General features: G+C 43.5%; 1 protein-coding gene across 1 annotated transcript; it reads right to left on the bottom strand.

Moving 5' to 3' along the window:
- Positions 1 to 2,481: 2,481 nt before the first annotated feature.
- On the bottom strand, positions 2,482 to 16,826 carry eva1ba (eva-1 homolog Ba (C. elegans)). Its single transcript, XM_073485902.1, has 4 exons — positions 16,576 to 16,826; positions 5,178 to 5,321; positions 3,636 to 3,730; positions 2,482 to 3,540 (listed from the first exon to the last, which is right to left on the bottom strand). The coding sequence occupies exons 3-4, from the start codon at positions 3,700 to 3,702 to the stop codon at positions 3,116 to 3,118; spliced, it is 492 nt and encodes a 163-aa protein (XP_073342003.1). The 5' UTR covers positions 3,703 to 3,730; positions 5,178 to 5,321; positions 16,576 to 16,826; the 3' UTR covers positions 2,482 to 3,115.
- Between the last annotated feature and the right edge of the window lie 4,447 nt (positions 16,827 to 21,273).

Raw genomic sequence — 21,273 nt, 5'->3', positions numbered from 1 at the left:
CAAAATTGCTGCTTATACCCACAGAATTATGTTGTTTGCGCAATTTTAGACTCAAAAACATTTCTAATTTGGCCATCAAGATAAAAAGTAATGATTCCACTGTCCTAAGCGGTGGTTAAATAGCATTAACGTTATTATCTGGTTTGTGGAGGGACCACAAAAAACAGTCTGCACTATGTTGGTCTTTGTAGCGCTCTTTCCCACGCCGTGTTGTGGTTTCGGATTTATGGCTTTCCTTAACTGGATGTTAATTTTATTTATGTATTGTTTCATAACTGCATAATTACCATGAAGCTAAAATATGTTACTTCTAATTACATCTGCTTTTTAGTTACATCCTGTAAAATGAAAAAAAACACGCTATTCAAAATACTGAATGGTGGGTCTAGTAAAACACATTCTGGGTTGTATGATTTGGAAGTAGACGCCATTCACAAGAAGTTTATACAAATGTAATTACACTTGTACTACTTCAAAGAGTCCACACCATCAGCGCCACTGATTTCTGAAAGCCCGTGACCACATGAGAGGCTTTTCCAAGACCTCAACAGAGAGGACTCCAGTGTGGGCTCCCTCTAAAAACAGAGCGGGGCCCAAGGCAAACCTGGAGCCTGTCTGCTTGTACTACAAGGACAACTCTAGTAGATGTCCTTGGCCTGCCTCCATCTCCAACCAAGCCCCCTCTCCAAGCAACACCAGCCTCACAGCAGCTCCAGGCTGGTCGACTAAATGTGGACATACGCCATAAACAAGTGATTATTTTGTACATTTTCCCCTTTGTGCGTCTTTATTGCCATGCCAAGAATTCACACTAGCCTTATTCATAAGTTGTAAATCACCAAACCACTAAAAATTGACTCGTGCTTGTGTCCAATACAAACATTCGCCCAGGGTGGGCAGTTCATCAATGTTCTGTAAGTCTTTGTTGGCAGCCAGGCAACATTTCAGTCAGTCGACTCAGGTGGAGGAGATTTATAATGTGAGAACAGAGTTGATATTGGCCATTTCACCTGGTCATGCCCTGTGAGCATGCACCCAAGTCACAGCAGCAGAGTTTGGGTAGTGATGTTAATACACTTCCCCCAAAACCACATTAGATAGAGAGCAAGACACCAGCTTTTAGGTCGACTATACTACTTCTGCAACTTTATACTTCGTCTCCACTACAGTTAATTGAAACATTTAGTTACTAGTTACTTTGCCGGTTCAGATTATTCAGTATTAACTCTCGGTGACTGAGTGACTCAGTGACATGTTACCGATCAGATATTGTTGTGGGCAGAACATTATGTGAGAGGATGTTACAACAGAGCCAAGTAGCACATTTTTAAATTTTTTTATTTTATCTGCAATCTGAAATACAAATCACAAATAACTGAATATCGGCCCACGATAATCTGCCAGGGCTGATAATCAGTCTACCCCTGAAGTAAAGATGTCATGTTAAAATATTGATTTGGTAAAGTATCATGTGAAAAATATCAAAATTAATTTCTAGCAAAAGATCTACTTAAGTATCAAAACTACACATAAAAGTAAATCATACATATATTTACATGTATGTATACATGTTTATGTATATTCAGTGTTTTTTATCTGATTGTCAATAAAATCAGGTAATTTAAACATTCAATCATTTGGCTCTGATGCAGCGTGACATCAGAAAAGTAACTAGTAACTTAAGTTACTAAATTAATGTAAAAAGTAAAGTATGTGCTTCCAGAATGTAGTGGAAAAGTCTTTAAAGTCATTATAAAGTTATTCATGGCATCACTGAATATCTGTACAAAATGTCATGGCAAGCCTTAAAATAGTTGAGATATTTCAGTCTGGAGCAAAGTGCTGCTGGACAGTTGACCCTGCTGCTAGCATGGCTAAAAACAAACTAGCACTTAGCTTGGTCCGGGGGGGCAGCGATGTCGCGGTCCAAAGGTGAGGACAGGTGAAGGAAAACTCAGGCGTCCAGCTTGAGGTGGTGTGTGTGGAGAGATGACGGAGGAGAAAATGCGCATTTCCAGTCCAACTTAACGAGGTTAGACCACTTTGTATAGGAGAGAAGAGACGGTAGACGCAGCAAACGAGTACACAGGTGTTGAGTTCACTGATTTTACACAAAGGGTGCGCTTGATTTGCATCACCTGAACTGGCTTACAGACTTGGCTCCATTTGCAAGTTTTTGTCTCTATGTAAAGGCTACAGGAAATTAATATGCTTCGGAGTTACATCCTCTTTGTTATCAGAACATCTTCCTTTCACAGCACTAATGTCTGACTCCACCAGGGGCCTTTTGTTTTGCCAGACATTTCTTTTTATTTGACAGTTTCTAACCTATTGAGGCACACACAGGAGACATTGTGCACAAATAACAAATGACAAAGAATGACCTTTACATCCATCTTACTAGCAAATAAGACTTTATCTAGATTATAAATCTTGAGCCAAAGGGTCCACAGAGAATGACGAAGAGAAACAGCAGCAAAATGATTTCACTGTAATACTTTAATTCTGTCATTTCCTTTTTGGTGGAATTATCCCTGAAAACACAGACACCAATTTAATGTACTCATAAATTAAAGACTCCAATTTTTAATTGACTTTACATTGTACTTTTTTGTGTAATCTGACCCCTCCTAAATTGATTGATATGTGCTTGTTCAAGCTCAATAATTTCCTGTTTTCCCGAAGAATAAACGTCCTCCCTGCAAACAGGAAATCTTCATCGCAACATACAGTACATACATTGTCCTTACATATGCTTTCATCTTTCACTTATTTCATACATAAGTTGTGTGCATTTTTGTCATAAGCGCCACATATTACAAAACCCCCCCCCCAAAAAAACAATGATTACTTCAAGTGTCCATCAGCTACCGCATCAGTCCTTAAGACACCTTTTGGTTTAATTTCATGTAGTCAGTCGAAAAATATCATTGCTACATAGGAAGTGCAATATCACAAAGTTCAGTCAGAGCCACGTATTGGCATTTCAATGTCCTGTTTCAATGATGTTGCCTTGAATCTAACACAGGGTCCAGGGACATCAGGCCCACCCAAAGGTCCATGTCAGTCCTCGGAGCTCACAGTGTTTCCCTTAAAAACCTCTTGTGCGTGTGTGTTAGTAGTAATGCACTCTTCCAATAGTCCCTGTCCCCGACCCGAGGATATCAGGCTGGCCGTTCCTCCAGATCTCCCGTATGATCCGTTCCCTCTCCTCCAGCCGCTGCGCCCGCTCCAGCTCCTCGGCTGAAGTAAACACGTTCACGCTCAGTGTCCCATCCGACTGGCTGGTGTGGTTACCAACGGGGATTTCCGTGCTGGGCAAAGGGAGGGGCGCCTCTACGTCGTCCACATCTTCGTCGTCATCGTCCTCGCTCTCCTCTTCCTCCTCGCTGATGTCCTTCAAGTGTTTTTTCTCAGGCGTGGAGGGGGCGATGTTGGTGCGCGGCTTGCAGGAGATGCGGATGACCAGGAGGCAGAGCGTCAGCACCAGGCCGAAACACACCCCGAGCACGAAGTAAAGGCCGAAGCTCTCTGGGTTTGCTGAGGAAAAGAACAAAGGAGCAGATGGAGTTCAATGTTGTTACTCGTCTTTTTTGGATAGAGATCTTATTGTTCTGTGCTGCAGTGTGACTTACCTTTGATGTGTGCGTATGCAGCTATGCTGTTGCTCAGGAGGTCCATCTCTTTTTTCTTCACGTCCATGGTGATCCTGACTTTGCTTTCTTCACACCTGAAAAACAACAAGCAAGACACATCCTATAAATCTGTCTTAAAATGCAACTCGACACGACATTGATGCTCTTCCAGGTGCTGAAAGTCTTTGAAATACTTCCCAGGCACCCTTCCTCCAGTGTCAAGTTCTGTGCGGCGCCTGGATGTCAAACCCACTGAGTGCAGCGCTTTTTCATGCGCCATCGTGTGGGTGGGATGAGGCTTCCAAGTGTCAAACAAAAGCTCCTCTGTGTCCTCCTGAAGTACTGCCTTCAGCTCGGATCATCATAACACATTTGGCACATGGCACTCTGCCTCTGCCATTCTCTCCGAACCATGACAGCCCTCTATTAAAGAGGTCAAGAGTCAATTTTCCAAGTATCCACAAAGGACTCCTCCAAAGGCTGATGGGACTCCCAGATCAATTTGTGAAGCTCAGACTAAAGGGCCAGTGTGTTGCGGACTTATTTGTACTGTTTGGACTGAGTGTCCCTGACATTTTTACTGTCTGTCCTCCTTGTTTCCTGTTGATCTGAGGATCTATTGTGTTTTCAACCATTCCTGCGAGCAGTCACACTCCCGAGGAAGTAAAACATTTGGAGAGGAGATACAAGAAAAGTTCATGTTCATTCTCCTTTGCAGTCTGGTTTTTGTTTCCAGCAATTATTCACATCCAGTCATCTGTGTTACCTTCATGCTACCTCCTCACTCAGTAGCTTTTGCTCTTCAGGAGAAACAAGTCTGTTTCTCATCTGAAAATATTGGATTTGCCTGCATGGAATACCAAACCAGGGTCGTGTCTTTGTGCATTTCCTCCCTCCCGGCTCTCCTCCTCCACCCTGCTGCCCTTTCCTGCTGACTCTGGCTTTTCTCCTTCACTTTGTGAACAATTTCCACCTCCCCGGTGTGATTACGTCACGGTGTGGCACCATAAAGTGTGTTGACAGCAACAGAGGAGAGACCAGTTCAAAATAAAAGGAGGTGCCTTTTAATCCTTCCAGTCAACTGTAATGTTAGCGCCAGGCTCTAACATGTGCTTCGTGTTGTGGCTGGCTGTGGAAAAAAACACTGTGTCCATGTGAAATGATGACGAGCCGTGACGCCACCCCGCTCTAACCTGTGCGCGCTGCTCTCTAAGTCGAACCACATGTCGCTGTGCCTACACGTGGATCATATGGATGTCCTCAAATTGCACAAACCACATGTTTGTGTTTGCATTTACCTCGAAATTGTACCCGCTGATAACCTCGGAGCCCGATTCGTATCGTGATGCGAATACCTCAGTGATTTATGCAGCATTTGTGCTTGTTTGTTGATGCAGCTTCCAGTCAAACTCAAACATGAAACCACACATGTGTAAACCATATGTAATGCGGCCCGCAAATAAACTTTAAAACACCCCAAACATTCTTCCGTAAAAGCAGAAGTAAACAGAAAGTGGAGTACAGCTAGAGTTTAAAACTTACCACAAAATGAAACTTTGGAGCTCGTTCTCACTCCCAGCTCATGGTGAAACGAGAGGTTTGAGTTCGGATGCAAAACGATCACGGTGCTCTGTCTTTCTGTCCGTCGCTGCTGGATCAGGGCCTGTGTGATCTTTGGTCCTCAGGCTAAACAGACAAGAGCAAACACACACACACACAGACGTCAAGCTACATTAGATCCAAACTCACTGAGGCGTCTGCAATGCAAACAATGACAGTCCTGCAGCAGGATACACGGTCCAGCAAGAGACTAGAGGCAGGCTTTTCAGTTTTCACTGGATTTCGACTGTGCTGTAAAATGCACAGAGGCTCCAAAAATATAGAAATTCCCTGGCTATAATCCATATTGCAATATACAGTATATCTTTAATGTTGAGCTGAAATTAACATTGTTTTTTGCTAATGAACCAGAAGATATCTTTATCCTAAACACCAAAACAAAGAATTTTTATTTAGATCTCCAGAAGCCCTGCATTTTGTCTTTACTGCAATTGTGTGGTTCAATCTCTGTGTGGGTGGTAACTGTAGTTTGTTGCATCATTTCATTGCTAACGGCCAGTGGCGGACTCAGGATGTCTGAGAGGAAGGGGAGGAAAACATAACAATGGCACCAGCTGTACACGGTGGGGCACTTTATCATGTTTTATCTACCCTACGGGCATCCGAGAGAGCACTTTTGCAGCCTTTTTTTCCACCAGTGTCCATGGCCTAGCCCGGCAAAGCCAGACCAGCTTGCAAATGCAAAGTAGTGACTTCTCCTTACGAAAGTTGGAACAAATTAGCCCTCGTTAGTGTGACGAGGAGAGATGCAGCCACTAGACTGCTAATTTCTTGCCTTAATATTTGTTCATGTGGACTGCTAAGTTGAAATAGGTGAAAGTTTGTGTAACTGCTCGCCTACTTGCTACAACAAAACCCTAACTGGTTCACAGAATGTCGTATCAAACCGCAGCCTGTATATAAAGTCAGTGCATCAAACTTGCGCCATATTAGATAAATAGTTATGATTAGGAAAATCTGGGAAATCTGTCTTAATGACGGGGTACCAGGCGCATCCTCGAAATATACACAATACAATAGCTGCATGTCTCATTATATATTGTATTATATATAATTATATATTATTATATTTGGACGGAGAGAGAATAAGGCATTCAAACACATAATTAAATGTGACAAATATGAGGTATTCCTGCCACAACGAAATCCCTTAATGCAACGGCTCAAATCTAGAAAATCTTCCTAAAATCCTACAACAAGAGCCCCGGAATAACTCAATAAAAGCCCTGTAACTTGCAGGGGGGTTGGTGCTTCACATGCCAGGTGGGGGGATCAAGAGCTGTAAAAAATGCTGAGCTGTGAAGTTTTCTGACTTGTAGTCCTGTTTAGGAAAAAACTCCTCTGCCAGCTGCAGTTGGTTTAGCAGAGCCTCTGTGCTTTCCAGGGCAGATTTTGATCTTGCTGACTCTTGGCAGTTCCAATGTACACTACAGAGCGGCTGACTGAGACGGCGCTCGGGGGGCTAAGTGACAGCGCGGTCACTATGGCAACGTGCTTTCCAGGCCACCCCCTCGGTCCCCACGGGAGGCGCAGCGATGGGCCTTTTGTTTCTGCGAGGCACCGCGGGGATGGACCTACGCGTTGTCTTCCCGTCGAGCTTCCTTCCTTTCTTTTCAATTATGAACAAGTTCATCTCCTCCCCTCCCGCAGAGCCTAATCCCTCCCTGCTAATGGAATCTCCTCATCATTATCCAAGCAGAGCTGAGGAACACGGGCTTTCAATGAGATATTTTGTTTTTGTCTCAGGGGTAATAAAGCGAACGGCTCAAATGACTCAAGCCAAGGTCAAAGTTAATGATTGGACACCTCCAGTACAGTAACTGGCCTCCTCTCGCTCTGGAACGCAGCCAACCTGAGCTTCATCAGGACTCAGGCATCCATTAACTGGTGGTTAATAACAACTGGAGACCTGTTTAAAGCCTGTCTAAACACTAATTATCCTGCCCTGTTGTTTTGTTGTGTTTTTGTTTTACCCCAAGAAGGAAATTATTAACAGACCTTCCTCCTTCCCAGCTATGTGCAATCCCATGTCTCAACTTTCAGTCATTTTCTCCAAGCGACCCATTTAGCTTTTCTTCTGCAGATGTTGCCTAACCCTACAGCCTTGAAAGCAAGACCTTAATTATAACAAAGGAGTCATGCATTACTGAATTGATGTATCATTTTGTCCCATCGTGTTTTACTCAAACTTAAGCCTGGTAAATATTATGAATCCTCAAATTATGGCTCCTGACGTAATCAAATATTGACAATAACCATGACGGCTTAACTCAAAAACAGCAATTACAATGGGGGAAAACAAACTCCGAATGATGTTTTAGTGATTTCATCACTTTGGATAGGATTGCGATGGCTCTGAACTTTGGCAAAAATCAAATAAACAAACAAACAAAGCTTTGCACTTCTCACACTCTAAACTGCAGCTTTTGGGGACTGCTGACTGGTGGGAGCGTTCGCACCAACTGCTCTGCCACAGAAGTGAGAATATCTCGAGAATCAGGACACCATATGGTGTTATTATGTGGCAAAAGTGCCTAAAATTTCAGCTATTAAATATAATTTCCCTGCAGTTTTGTTAGGCTTTAAAACAACTGAATAATCATCAGACGTTTCTGAGATTCAAACGTAGAAAACAAAAGATATAACACAACTAAGCTGTAATTTTCCAATGATCTAGCCGAACCCTTGGCAGCACGTGTCTTTGTCTGAGCTCCTGTGACGTTCATGTTTGGTCCTATTTTTGGTCCGTCCTAGCTTATCATCTATCTACTCATATCCTGAGGTCAAACACTCAGGCATCCCTTTCCTGAGTCCCTCGCACGCCGCTGACTATGAAATAATCGCTTCACCCATCCTGATATGGCTGTAACTGTGTGGGAAACTTGCGTCTGCATGTCTTTATCTCACATTAAATCAAAACACGATAACATTATCCCAGTAACAAAAGTTAAAGGTTGCAACCAGCTCGGCTAATTCTTCTTCTTAAAATCTGTCCATCAGCGCCGAGTTATTTATGTAAGGTCGCAGCAGAAACTGACTGAAGCCAGCACAAACACGGTCTGTCGTGGCCCGAGAAGAGGTCAAACACTATTTTTGACTGAGCATTGTTTGCTTTTCGTTTAGATGGAGGAGCTGACTGGAAGAAAAACTCCAAACTATCATGCAGTGTGATGTTTTTGTTATCATCCACTTGCACATAAACACAATGGCGCTTCCTTCCCACGGCGTTTGTCCCCTTTCCGCAGGGACAGCATCCAGGTCGAAGCCTTCCTCCAGCATCATTGTTATTGTCTGAGATAAGTGTGTTAAGACAGAATGACTGAGCTGTCTTCTGTACGCACGCGTCAGCTGGGTGATTTATCATCCGGAGACCTCCAAAGCGAAAGTTTGTCACAGAATAGAAACCCTTTTCCCTCAACACTTCACCAGTAATCCTCGTTGCGTAAACCGTCCGACCTCAACACTCCTCTTTCCACAATGAAGAAATCATGTCAAAGTCAGAACCCCTTCAGTGGAAATTATGCAGGGAGTCAAGCCACATTTGATGTATACAAAGAAGATGAAAAGGTCAGATTACACGAGGGAGCGCGTTGGTGTTCTTTACTCATTGTAATGACACACGCCGAACCGCAGAGGGGAAGAAATATTTTTAATGCCTCGAATTTCTGTGCAGCCGCAACAATTCCTGGCACCACGGTCGGCTTTCTGCGGTTTGCCTGGGACAAAGCCTCACTGACTGAAAATTGCCAGATTTAAATCTAATCACATTTGTTTTGAAAGTCCACACACATGCATGCGCTCTTTGGTGAGGGAGATCACAGAAGCTGCCCGAAGGATTTATAGCATCTTATACTGTTTTTTTTTTTTTTTTTTGCTCTTGATTATGTTCATTAAAAAGTCGCTGCTTTGTTTCTGTGGCTGCTACTGAAAAAAAGAACATCAGTCTGTTCTTAATGATGCACAGCATCAAACAAACCAATCTGAGTCATTTATACACTATTTTCAGCTTGCGAGGCACATTCTGAAACTCTGCGTGTGCCCCTTAAATAAATATACTGAATCAAAGCCCGGGCTTAGCTCGAGTTATTCTCAAAAAATTCTCTCAGGAGCTGATGAAAGGTTAACAGCAACCTTCAAACTGCCAGAGAATCTGAAACTGTATCACAAAAGTGTCTCTACGAGCCATCCATCACGCACCTGTAATCAAGCCAGAAAACCGTCTCCAAGTACTAAAACATAATGGATCTTCAAGCTCTCCCCCGAACAGCAGAGGTGCAGGCGATCACTTTCCACGCAGTAAACAGAAACATCGTCCAAACCGACATCGGTGTCTGTGAAAGCGCTCACGATGGTCCGCGGGGGTGAAGGTTAATTTGCTTGTGGAGGTTGCAGAGGACATATCTGGAGACGGTGAGGGTGCATTTCTTCCCAGTTACTCCTGACATGAAGATCTTTGGTTTCAAGCTGTGTGAAATGTTAGTGCTGCTTCCCCTCATGGTCGAGGCCTGCCAGAGGATCCGACTGAGAGGAAAACTGTTGCATTTGGAGACAGGACAGGCATGTGGTTGCTATCAGGACAGAGACATGGAGCACCAGGTGAAGTTGACCTCAAACAGACCTGGGTCACGGAGTGTTTGCAAATACTTTTATGGTTTGTTTTACTCTGTCTGCGCGCTGGATTACTGAGATGCAGTGTGTCACTGAGAATGTGATGAACTAAGATGTTTTGAAACAACCACATATGGGTTTGTAAAAGAAAAGGGCAGAACAAGGTCTGATGGAGGCCGACTACACTCAAAGGAGGAGAAGCTAAACATCTTTAAGCCAGAGGGAGATTAGTATTCGATGAGTTTAACAGGCCACAGAGGAAGGAAACATTGCACTATTCCAGCATTTGTTTGGTGTCTTGGTGGCTTTAGCCGTGATTCCACCCAAATTATCCCAAGCTTGTAGTCCTGGGAGCTTCTTTTCAAGAAACTAAAAGGTTCCTTCACTACGTTGCTGTCTGTGTTTCCACTGCAGTCTAAACACCTGTGAAGATTACAGGCAAATCAGTGCACTGAGGTTTGAATGAGCAAAAGCTGTTTTTACATGTCGTTTTTGTGTGCGACTATACAACAACAAAAGCCTGGACGTCATCATTGTTCCATCTGTCATGTGTTTTCTTTGGTGTAACCCCATGTTTGGGCCTATGTGTCGGAGCAAAATGAATGAAAAACGAACTGATTTGCAGCTGCAGATTTAAAAGATTGTTGCTAAACCAAAAGGCTTAGAGTGCTCTACCAATTAGAAGTGTTCAGCAGTCCCCAACCCAAGTTCCTGTACTTTTATAGAGCACTACTTCCAGAGCAGGGACTTTCTGGGGGGTAAAATAATGTCCCTGGAACTTAATTCAGACCCTGATCCCTGCGAGGGAAGGACATCAAGTTCCTCCAAACTTTCCTATTCCCTGGTGATAGTTCCTGCAGTGGAAACGGACGTTAAGTTGTTAAAATTCATACTTTGTAACTTGGATGCCCCGTTTAGGTTTCTGGCTGGAGAGCTTTGCTGCATGTCATACCGATCTGTCTTTCCCTCTCCAACTCCTGTTTGCTTCTTTACTGTATACTATCTGGTAAATGCAAAATGCGGGGGGAAAAAAACAAGATAGCGTGGAGGTGTGGACAAAGTAGGGCTGCATCTTACGATTATTTTTACATTATTCAATTAATCTGTTGATTATTTTCTGGACTTTTAAACTAATAGTTTGGTCTAAACGTCAGAAAATAGTGAAAAGTGCCCCTCAAGGTTCTCAAGGTCCAATTTGATGTCTTTAAATGTCTAATTTCTGTCAGTTAAATATGATTTCAGCCAAAAAAAAAAGGCAGGAAATCTCCATATTTAATTGCTGAAAACAGACTTTTCTGCCATTTTTGCATGAAAAATTACTTAAATTGTAAATCGATTATCAAAATAGTTGCCGATTAGTTTTCTGACGGCCGACTAATTATTGCAGCTCTATCTAGTCCGTCTGTCTGTGCCGTGAAACTCCGCCAAATATTCTCAAGATCCTGATGCAGATTTCGGTTTTACATCTCCCTCCTCTCTCAAAAATTGGGTGGCGCAATTGGTTTCCATGGTGCTATTGTCTATGTGTTTTCCTCAAATCCCCTCAAAAAACAGCTTTTCATCACTTTCAGATTGTCCTAAAAGCACGTCAGAGAAAGCGTATAGACCGTGGCATTACATTGCTGTGAAAAACCACACCAGTCTAACACAGTCTGTAAGTAAAATCAAACAATTTGACCCTCGTCTGAACTACAATGTGCTGCCAGCTGCAGAGACAAACGGCTCTAGTGAATGCATAGTCAGAACTTGCCCAACTTTTATTAAGTTTCCTCTTGAGTAGTTCTTAACTGGAAATAAATTGAGATCTGAACCTGTTTTGTTTGTGCAGCATTCAAACTTTGACATTTTTGTTCCATTAGAGGATTTAATCTTATCCAAACGTCTTGAATATGGTTTATTGTTTGATACAGAGCTGAAAGAAAGCTTTGTGTTTCCCATGTGTTGATGTATTTGGCTTTGGGCATGTACTTTACTTGACGTACACTCTATGAACAACAGCTTTTGCTTTTTAAGGACAAAAACTTTTCCAGGAGTAAACACAGATTCAGTCAGACATCGTCGGCCGGCTACTCGACTGAAGACACTGCGCTTTTCAACAGGGGGAGGGTTGTAAATTTCAACATGACTCAGGATGCCAACGCGACGCCAGCCTGGCTCAGACTAACTGCAACCCATGGCCCAATGAATCCCTGTGTATCCTCATGTCATAAAAAGTGAACCACAGTGCACTGCTTGTCCTGTGAAGAGCGTATTTTGTGGGCTATGGCAGGTAATAGGAGGGTAATGGAGATATGGGACTGAGCTGGGGGTTAGGGCAAGTGGATAATAGCACCCAGATGTGTTCCTGATGTGAGGCAAAGCCAGAATCCTTTACTATGTAAATCCAGAGGAGATATCCTATGAGCCATCTTCGTACTGACGCTATCACGGTACCAATCAAGCAAATCAAGCAGCGCTCATGGCAGTAGGAAGCCACACTGGAACCACAGCTGTGTGTGTGTTTGCTGACATGGTTTATTTGTGTGTGTACAGTATGTGTCTGCGTGTTGACAGACGCTGGTTGTCTGCGTATGTTTGTGTATGTTGAAATTGATTCGAATGAACATTCCTGTATGATTCCCTAAAGCGCAGTGGGCTTTAGATCAACCTAAACTCAGAGCTCCAAAAATAGAGCCATGATCTCACCCTTTTCATCGATCTGGGCCACCATCCAGCCGCACGCCAACGCCACATACTGTATCAATTACATGGGCCCTACAGATTACTCTGTGACACAAAACACATGTTTGCCCTTTCAATGATTGGGTCCATAGCATTTACTCTTTACCGCTCCTGAACACGGTGCGGCTCTGTGAGATTTAGGAGGTTCAGAAAATGCTGTTGTGACAGGAACTGCTTTTGTTTAGTGAGAGTGACGACCGGTGCCTGTTTTCAGCTATTTAATGGCCTTTGAGTGACTTTTACTGACCTTGATTAGTGACCAGCAGTAAAAAGCAAAGACAGCAATAGTCTTATCATTTGTCATGGCCCCTTTGAGCAACAGCGGCATCATATATTTCACTATAGAGGTGAGTAAAAATCAAGTTGCAACCTCCGTGGCAGAAAAATGAAGCCAATGCAGAAGCGCTAAAAACTGCGGTTCCTCGAATCGCGACTCGAGGCTTGCTCCAAGAGCGAGTTAGTCACCACAGACACCTCATATAAAAAACGCCCAAAACTCCAGAAACGTTTTGTGGACTACGAAACTTCTCCCGACTTTCCATCGGCATGGGGGTGAGAAGATTGGGATTGGCTTAACTCAAACAACAAACATGCCAAATACATGAGGTTCCAGTCTGTCGCGTCCCGTTTGAGCGAATATTAACATGCAGTTTAACCACCTGTGTGCATGTTCAAGTTCCTTTATTGTGTGTCTTTTGGTTTCTGTGTGGCCTCCCTTCATATATGCGTGTGTAACCAAGATAGCAGTGTGAGCTTAGGCAAACCGCCGGACTTAGCATGTCAAACATCTGCCACAGCCTCGACAGGGGAGTGCCTTGACCAGTGAAGCTCCTACAAGAGAGCAATAAGCCCTGAGCCCTGCAAGACATCAGTGGTTGACAGGAGCTTTGCTAAACACAGTTTGTGAAACGCATCATTCATCAAACTCCCGTTTCTCTATTACTCTAAAATAGCCTCTTGGTTGCTTCATGTTAGTGAGATTAGAGTTGCGGTTGGCAGAACAGAAGTTCCTGTCATTATCCTCATGAAGATATTCATGATGTTTACCATTCAAATTTGAACAGGAACATCATAAAATAGGGTTAGGCTTACAGTAAACCTTTTCCTATCTCGAAAAATGACCATAATACTGTATATTTATGAGGGTTTGGAAAAGGCATTAATCAAACCCGACGCTTGCATGATGGAAGATGGTGCAATAAGCAAAAGACCTTGTGTTTAAAGACGTTTTGTTCTCAAGTAAAAAAAACAAGATGAGAAAGGGGCAGCTGTGGCTCCAGAGGTAGAGCAGGTCGTCCGCTAATCACAGGGTCGATGGTTCGATCCTCGGCCCCTGCAGTCTACATGTGGAAGCGTCCTTGGGCAAGATACTGACCACCAAATTGCTCCCGTTCGCTGTTCAAGTTGTTTTTGAGTGTGCATATGAATGGTTATTGCTCCTCATGAGCAGTTGGCCACATTTGTGTGAATGGGTGAAGGCTGACCGGTGTTGTAAAGCGTCTTGAGTGGTCGGTACGACCAGAAAATCGGTGTGTAAATGCAGTCCATTTACACTTCCAACGATTAATGAACCTCTTACAATCAAAAGCATAAGGATATGTTTACAGTTTGCAGTGTATAGGAGGCACTGGCTGAAAAATAACAGCAGCAGCCAAGTGTTTGAATGGATCACTCTGTTAAAAGAAATCAGCTGATGATCAGCTGATCCGTGTAACTCTAATGGCTCCATGTCATCGCCTTAATGCGTACCATGAAATCTTTTTTGACAGTATTCTATCTTTTCATACATTAACGTCTTTGTCACAATACGCCCAGCACTAGAGGCCAATCAAAGTCGTAGGTCAGTTAAGGTCAGTAGGATTTTTTTTTACTTCTGAGGCACAGATTGCTGTGGCGTGTAAGTGAGCAGAGCTGTATCCTGAAATCATAACTCATTTTAAAGGCATACCATGCAGGTAAGATACCATTTAAAGGAGCAGTAAGCGATTTTAGACAAAGATCGCTGGACTGGGCTGGTGGCTCACCAACCCAAGGCAACGGTACCTGGCAACCTGCGAATGAGACTCAGCAATCCAACTATGTTTCACCATAATCGCTAACGTCCAGAAACGTGCCGAACACAGCAAAATTATAAGAAAACACAGACAGAGGGAAACACTACCACGCACTTTTAGTGGGTTATAAATGATGATTGAGAGGGATTATATTTGTTTGAGTTTTAGGAAAATTCTGCTTCTTGCTTGATCCTGTTGCACCGGCTTTTACGCTACAATACAGAACCTGACCAACCAACAGTGAAATGTTGATGCAGAACTTAATTAATTTAGTAATTCTGGGACATAAGAGACACATGATACTGTATGCATAAGGACCTAAATCGCTGAACTTGAAAATTACCTCATCTTATTACTTTGGTCTAACAGTTCAAGATAATTACATTTTTAATATGAGTGTTCTCCTTAAGCTACAAACTAAATGAAAAGCTGAAAATTAATGAAAGTGTGACTTGGAGAACATCTACTGGGACTATTTAGTGATAACAATGCATTTTAAAAGTTCATATGTAAGACTGCTAAATCAGCCAAATCCATAGTCTGTGGAGATTCTTCACACGCTCTGATTTTTGCCTTTAAGGAGATATTTCTCACTCATGAAATGGTATAAACATTAAAAACAATCATGAACAGCACATCTTCTTGTCTTGCAGGGGGTTGTGTTTGTTTCTTGTGTAAAGCTGTCTACGTGGGGCTCTTTTCTCTTCACTTAACTCGGCTTTGATTGGCTGAAACTTTCTGTATCTCCCCTGCAAACAGATTGCTACCCTGGGAGTTTAGACAAGCAGTTCAAATCAGAGTCTGACCTCTGCCATCTTGGTAAATAGAGTAAGTTAACAACCATCCTCAGGACAGATAAGACAGGCCGACTGATAAGTGAGTCGGTGGGGGTTTTGGGGAAGAGGAACGTCTGCTGGCTTGATTTAGTTGGAGAGGTCACGCAGAAGTCAACTCATCCCAGCTGGCCTCGAAGGGGTTACTTAACCAAGCGTTCACACTCATCCTATGGAAGGCTATCTGATTGACTGGAGGAGGAGGCACAGCTTAAGTGCTGCCAGCCCACTCAGATAGTGTGAATTAAAGGAGACCCCTGAGAGCAGCCCAGCCCTATTCAGCCTCCTCCCATCACCTCCAGTCTGCTGATAAGAGGAGCCGACCACAGTGGATAAAGAGGGGGCTTTGGGAGCTGAAGCATATGGTCAACTGCTGTTCTGCATGAATGTTTCTATGAACTCTGAAAAAAAGGCGGAACAGCTGAAAAACAAAAGAGCCATATGCACCATGTGTGCACTCTTCATGCCTCATATTTGAGATCTCGCACGTCAGTCGTCTTTGATTATGTGACTCTTTATGGCCCTCACGAAAAAATACAAAAAGCGACAGGATGTTTGCTTTGATTGTGGCAAGGTGACAACTAATTAATCACCACAAGGTTAGCCAATAATGTGCAGCTGCACAGGAAAGCCATACCCAGGGTCAGCTATAAGTGCTGCATCAGCTGCTTTTTGGCAGCGGTTCATTGAATACATGCTGAAAACATGAGACAAAAACAAACTATACTCTAATAACATCATGCATAAAATGGCTTTATCAAGGTGTTTACTCTGCTGCTACCAAAACTCATTCACTTTTCGGTCCTTTTTAACAAGTTGATCAAAATATAAACAACCACATGAGGAACTCATATTTCATCTGAAGTAAAAACTTACTAGAGCTGCTGTGATTGAAACCAGATACCAAACTTTACAGCAGTTGTAAGTTTTCCCAAACACACTCCCCTCCAAACAAGCCTGCCGAAGTAACATTTTACTCTAAATGAGATGCAGAGCAGCCACAGAAAGACTTCAGCCATTGAAAAAGTTCAGTGACAGAAGAGCTGTGGCTCACTGCTGTTTCTATGGTGCTCTACATACACTGAGTTAAACTGTCAAACTCACCGGTCTGTGATGACAAGAAATGTGCCTCCGAAAGCTGTTCAGTCCACGCAGAAAGCTTCAGGCAAACTGCAGGTTTCAGACTGCTTTCCCTCCAAATTTTGAAAACAAAAGCAGCATTACAAGCAGTCCTGTTTCATTCGAGTCCCTGTTGCTGCTGTGGTCAAGTCCTGAAGAGCGTGTGTGTGTCTGCCTGAGCGTGTGTGTGTGTGCACAGAGTCTGGGGAAGAGGTGGTAACTTCCTCCCAAAGTTGGAGACGGAGTGAGTAACAGAGTTTTCTCTCTCCCGGCTCCAATCCACGAGAAGCAGGAAAAGCTGTCATACTATCCCCCTTTTCAGATGGAAAAAAAAAAAGGAACAGCCTAAAAAGGGCAAGCTCTGGGAAGAGGGGAGGAGGGAGGAAAGCAGTGGTGTGTGTGTGTGTGTGTGTGTGTGTGTGTGTGTGTGTGTGTGTGTGTGTGTGTGTGTGTGGTGGTGGTGTGTGTGTGTGTGGTGGGGTGTGATGTGGTGTGGGCTTGCCCTCTGTTGTTAAGGAAACAAGCAGAAAGCAACTCCAGGCAAATTAGCTCAAGTTTTTCCATGCACGGTCCAGTGAGACAGAAAAACAACATCAACAAAGACACAATACTGTGTGAGTGTGTTTGTGTAGCTGGTGTGTTGCTGTGTGTGTTGTTAAAACTTGCCTTTTTAAATCTTAAAGAATAGTTTGTCATTTTTGGAAGAGAGAGTTAGATGAGAAGATCGATAACAGTGTGCTGAATATGAAGCCAGTGGCCATGTCCAGCCTTTATGCTAAGCTAGGCTAACTGGTGGCTGGCTGTAGCCCTGTATTATACTGGCCTGGAGTAGTAATGAAGAAGCGTGCTTCCCAACATGTCAAAATATTCCTTCATACTTTTAAAGCTGCTGTAAGATGTATATCTTTATTAAAATAAGTGTTAGTTTGAGTGTTTGGTCGGCAACCCATGTCTCTCCTCCCCCTGCTCACGCAATAAAAGAGAAAAGTGATTTTCTGGTATCCCTGCCCACTTTATCCAATCAGGACAGAGAACTCCATAAAGAGGCAGTCCTATTATGACTAGGGATTGCTTACTGCAAAACGGACAGAGGGTTAACTTAAATGACAACGCTTACGGCAGCTTTGAAAAAAATAGTAAGCTGCATGTCACCAAAGTAACTGCTAACTGTAGCTGCTGTTAGCTAGTTAGCTCAGTTAGCTGTGCAGCTAGCGGTTTGGACTGGGAGCTCGAGGACCAGGGGCGTGTAAGCATTTGTGCCGCTAGCACAGGAGCTTTGGGCCAGGCTGGGCCGAGGCTAGCTGGATAGCTTGCTAACTTCGATATCTCTGCAACACAATGCATAGATATCAAAACGTCAACACTCAACATTCTGTTGATAATTTTGGTTGATGTTTTCAACTAAAATACTTACATATTGCCCCTTTAAATGCATGTTGTATTTACAGTTTTTACAGTATTAACAGTGCTGACAGAAAATGTCCGAAGAGCTTCCTCAGAATGTCTGAAGTTGCAAATGTACTGCTATACAGTGTGTCTCCGCGGTGGTCTTATGCTGCCATAATGCTCACAATACGATGAAGAATCGCTTTCGCTTTATGTCACATTATCAGAGACGTTATGAGCATTTGCAACTTATTACCAAGGTCACATTCCTCCCAGAGCTGCAGCGCACAGCTATAATGAGAAGCCTATATAGCTCTGGTGAAAGCAGCCTCACACAAAACATGGTAAACATGTAATCACAATAATATGTCGACTCCCATGCTGAAGGAGTTGACGTACTAATTGCTAGCAGCTGCTCGCTACATGAAAAAAAAAAAAACAACTCTCATGGTTGATTGCATCAATGATCGACCACACAGCTGAGGTGACGCCGACAATAACGTCGTCTGATATGCCACATATATGAATCCCCAGCACACGCTCTGAAATCTGACGCTTTTCATCATTTTGCATCATTTTACTACCAACATTTCCTTAATTGTACGAGCCGTATACCATCTCCGTGGGCTCAGCTGTAAATCTTCATGACCACCAAGCTCTGTCTTATTAAAGCCATACGCTCATGAGGGCATGGTGACGTTTTTCATTAGCGTTACCCCTGCTATTCATGGGAAAACAGGAGAGAAAACCGAAATCCGGAGTTGATTTATTCTTCCAAACGGTCAACATTAGAGCAGAGCTGTTATTGCGCTACACCCTGCTGGGACTTGAAAGAACATCTTGGTCTCTATCCCACATATTTCACTCATTAACCAGCTCGCTAACCTGAGCAGGCTGGGAATGAGTGGCCGCAAAATCTTAGGATAAACCCGTTTGAGTTGAAATTGCATCGCATTCGGCGCCCACTGAGCTCTCAGGCTCATCCCTCCAAATCAAACATCCTCCCACTGCCTCTTTCTCAAATTTCTGCTTTTCCCTATACCCTCATTAAAACAAAAAAAACCCAAAACAAAATCCTAGATGCAAACAAAACAAAAAGGATAGCAGGAGGCACCTCTCCAATACCTCTTACTGTCAGCTCAATCAATGCAGAGGAGGTGTATGTAGGGGCTGGAGCAGGGGTTTTTTGGTACAAGCCGAGTCCCTTTAGTGCCAGGATTTAAATGCTTCTCTGAGCTGCATCAGTGATCACATTCCTGCCTGGATCTCCTCATGGCTGGCAGATGTCCACCTGTCCCTGGGGCTGATTTATACTCCAGCACTGGGCTGGTCTGAAGAGGCTGGATAAGTTAGGGGTAGACGAGTAAAGTAGAGAGACAGAGGAGGAAAGAAAATGCAAGCAAGAGAAAGAGGAGGTGAAAATGAGGCTTAAAGAGAAATGAGAGCAGTCTAATTACAGGGCACCTATGGCTTTCAAGGCAGACTTTTCCTGGATCATGTCAGACAAACCTGAGCATGCCGGTGTGGCGTTCAGTGTAAACATGCTTATCTGTTGCAGAGGCGGAAACAGGCAGTGATATGTGTGCTGATGACCGAGGAGGGTCTGTCTGCAGGTGGGAGAGGATGAAACAAGCAGTGAAGGTGTGCGGATGGAGACGGATGGGGGATGGGTGGGGAGATTTAAACAAGATAGCACTCGTTTTTCAAAGCTCGCTGCCGGGGTGAAGCGAGGCGATACGCTCCCATCAGGTCTCATAGGAACAAAAGCTAACCAGTCTTCAGTCTAGATTAATATTTGCATTGCGTTTCATGTGAGAGTGGCCTCACCCACTCAGTTTCCAAAGGTTGCCACACAGAGCCTTTGTTGGTGATCTGCGCTGTAGGGTGGCTGTGTGAATGGATGGTGCATGGAAACCTATGATGTAAGCCTGAGTTTGGTTGGTAAGGGTGGATCAGAGAGCAGCAGAAATCTAGAGGAGCAACACTTACGTTGTTTGCACTTCAGACAATGTGCAAACACGATCCACGTGAGGAAAGCGGTGATTTTTTTCCTCTCAAGAAAGCCAGTAATCCGATAATTGACACCGAAGCATAATAATTAAAGCTTTGACTTCCTTGTGCAACCTCAGAGAAAGAAAAAAAAAACACCACCCATGGATGACTCATATGCACTCTGCACACTGAAATTAATATCCTAGGAGGACGCCCTGAGCGAATTAGCATTGTTCTTTTTCAAATCCAAACCACATTGAGATATCAAACTGTAAACACATGTTGCTAAGAACCTACGCCAAGTGACAAGGTTAATGAAAAACACGGAAAAGTAGACAGGATGAGTGAAGATGAAGAGAGGAGGGAGGACAAGTGTCATTTTTTAATGGAGGTTATCATCAAGCTTGTCAAGGCACACTTTGGCATTCACAAACTGCTCATTAAAGCTTCTTTAGACCTGTAGATGGATCCAGTCTGGGTCTTTACCTTCAGGTACTCTCCACACCCTCTTTCCAGTGCATGAAAACACATGTCTTTGTCTTTGGCCCCCGGTGCCCCCCATAAAAAAGCAAAACTGGAGGCATCTGCCAGCAGTATCTTCTTTATGGGACAGATGGGATCCCAGAGCAGGAGCTCCTGTGCTCGGGGATTGTTTTGTGATCATAAGCCTGATCTCCTTCCTGCTGTGATTTTCCAATCCCTCTGCATCCATGAATATAAATCACATGCACATATGTAGGCACATAGAAACACACATGTATAGAGACATACAAGAGCATACTGCATACAGTACGTACTGATCGACTGATGCTCGCCGTAGTGTTCGATTAACCTACAATCCTCATGTCAGTTCACTCAAATGACCAAAAAACATGTGCTCTCACTTACCTGGTGGCCATGCAGATAGTTTTGCTTTATTTGCTCAAAGCACTGAAAACAAGAAACACTTTTCTCATATGCGCCCTTTCGAACCAAAGTGAACAAAGTGATGGTTCTGGGCTGGTGCTAGTAATTGTTTCGTAGTTGGTTCAACATCCAAACCTTTTAAGAACCAGTCTGCTTTTCCACGGCATGAGAGCCACTGTAGTGTCACATCATTTAGTCACTGTATACTTCTCCAATTTCTCAGCATTGTTCGGAACAACTATGGCAGACTACACTGACTCTTTACAGGTGTTGCTCCTGGCTTTGCACGCCTACGTTGGCATCCAAACATGACTGGTCCTGGGACCACTGTCGGTTTGATTTGGTCTATAGTGACCTGCTTTGGTTTTTAAAAATGCAGCCATAGGGTTTTAGTTGGGC

Source organism: Pagrus major, chromosome 17 (assembly GCF_040436345.1).
Source record: "Pagrus major chromosome 17, Pma_NU_1.0".
In the NCBI taxonomy this organism is placed as follows: domain Eukaryota; kingdom Metazoa; phylum Chordata; class Actinopteri; order Spariformes; family Sparidae; genus Pagrus; species Pagrus major.
The sequence above is the reverse complement of the archived record's forward strand: the minus strand, read 5'-3'. Positions and strand labels throughout refer to the sequence as shown.

What these genes read in the sequence shown, in the direction of transcription:
- eva1ba (XM_073485902.1), bottom strand. Translation starts at nt 3,702, where the DNA reads ATGGACGTGAAGAAAAAAGAGATGGACCTCCTGAGCAACAGCATAGCT. An exon ending in TGCATACGCACACATCAAAG is followed by an intron (nt 3,541 to 3,635) that starts GTAAGTCACACT and finishes TCTTTTCCTCAG; the next exon opens with CAAACCCAGAGAGCTTCGGC.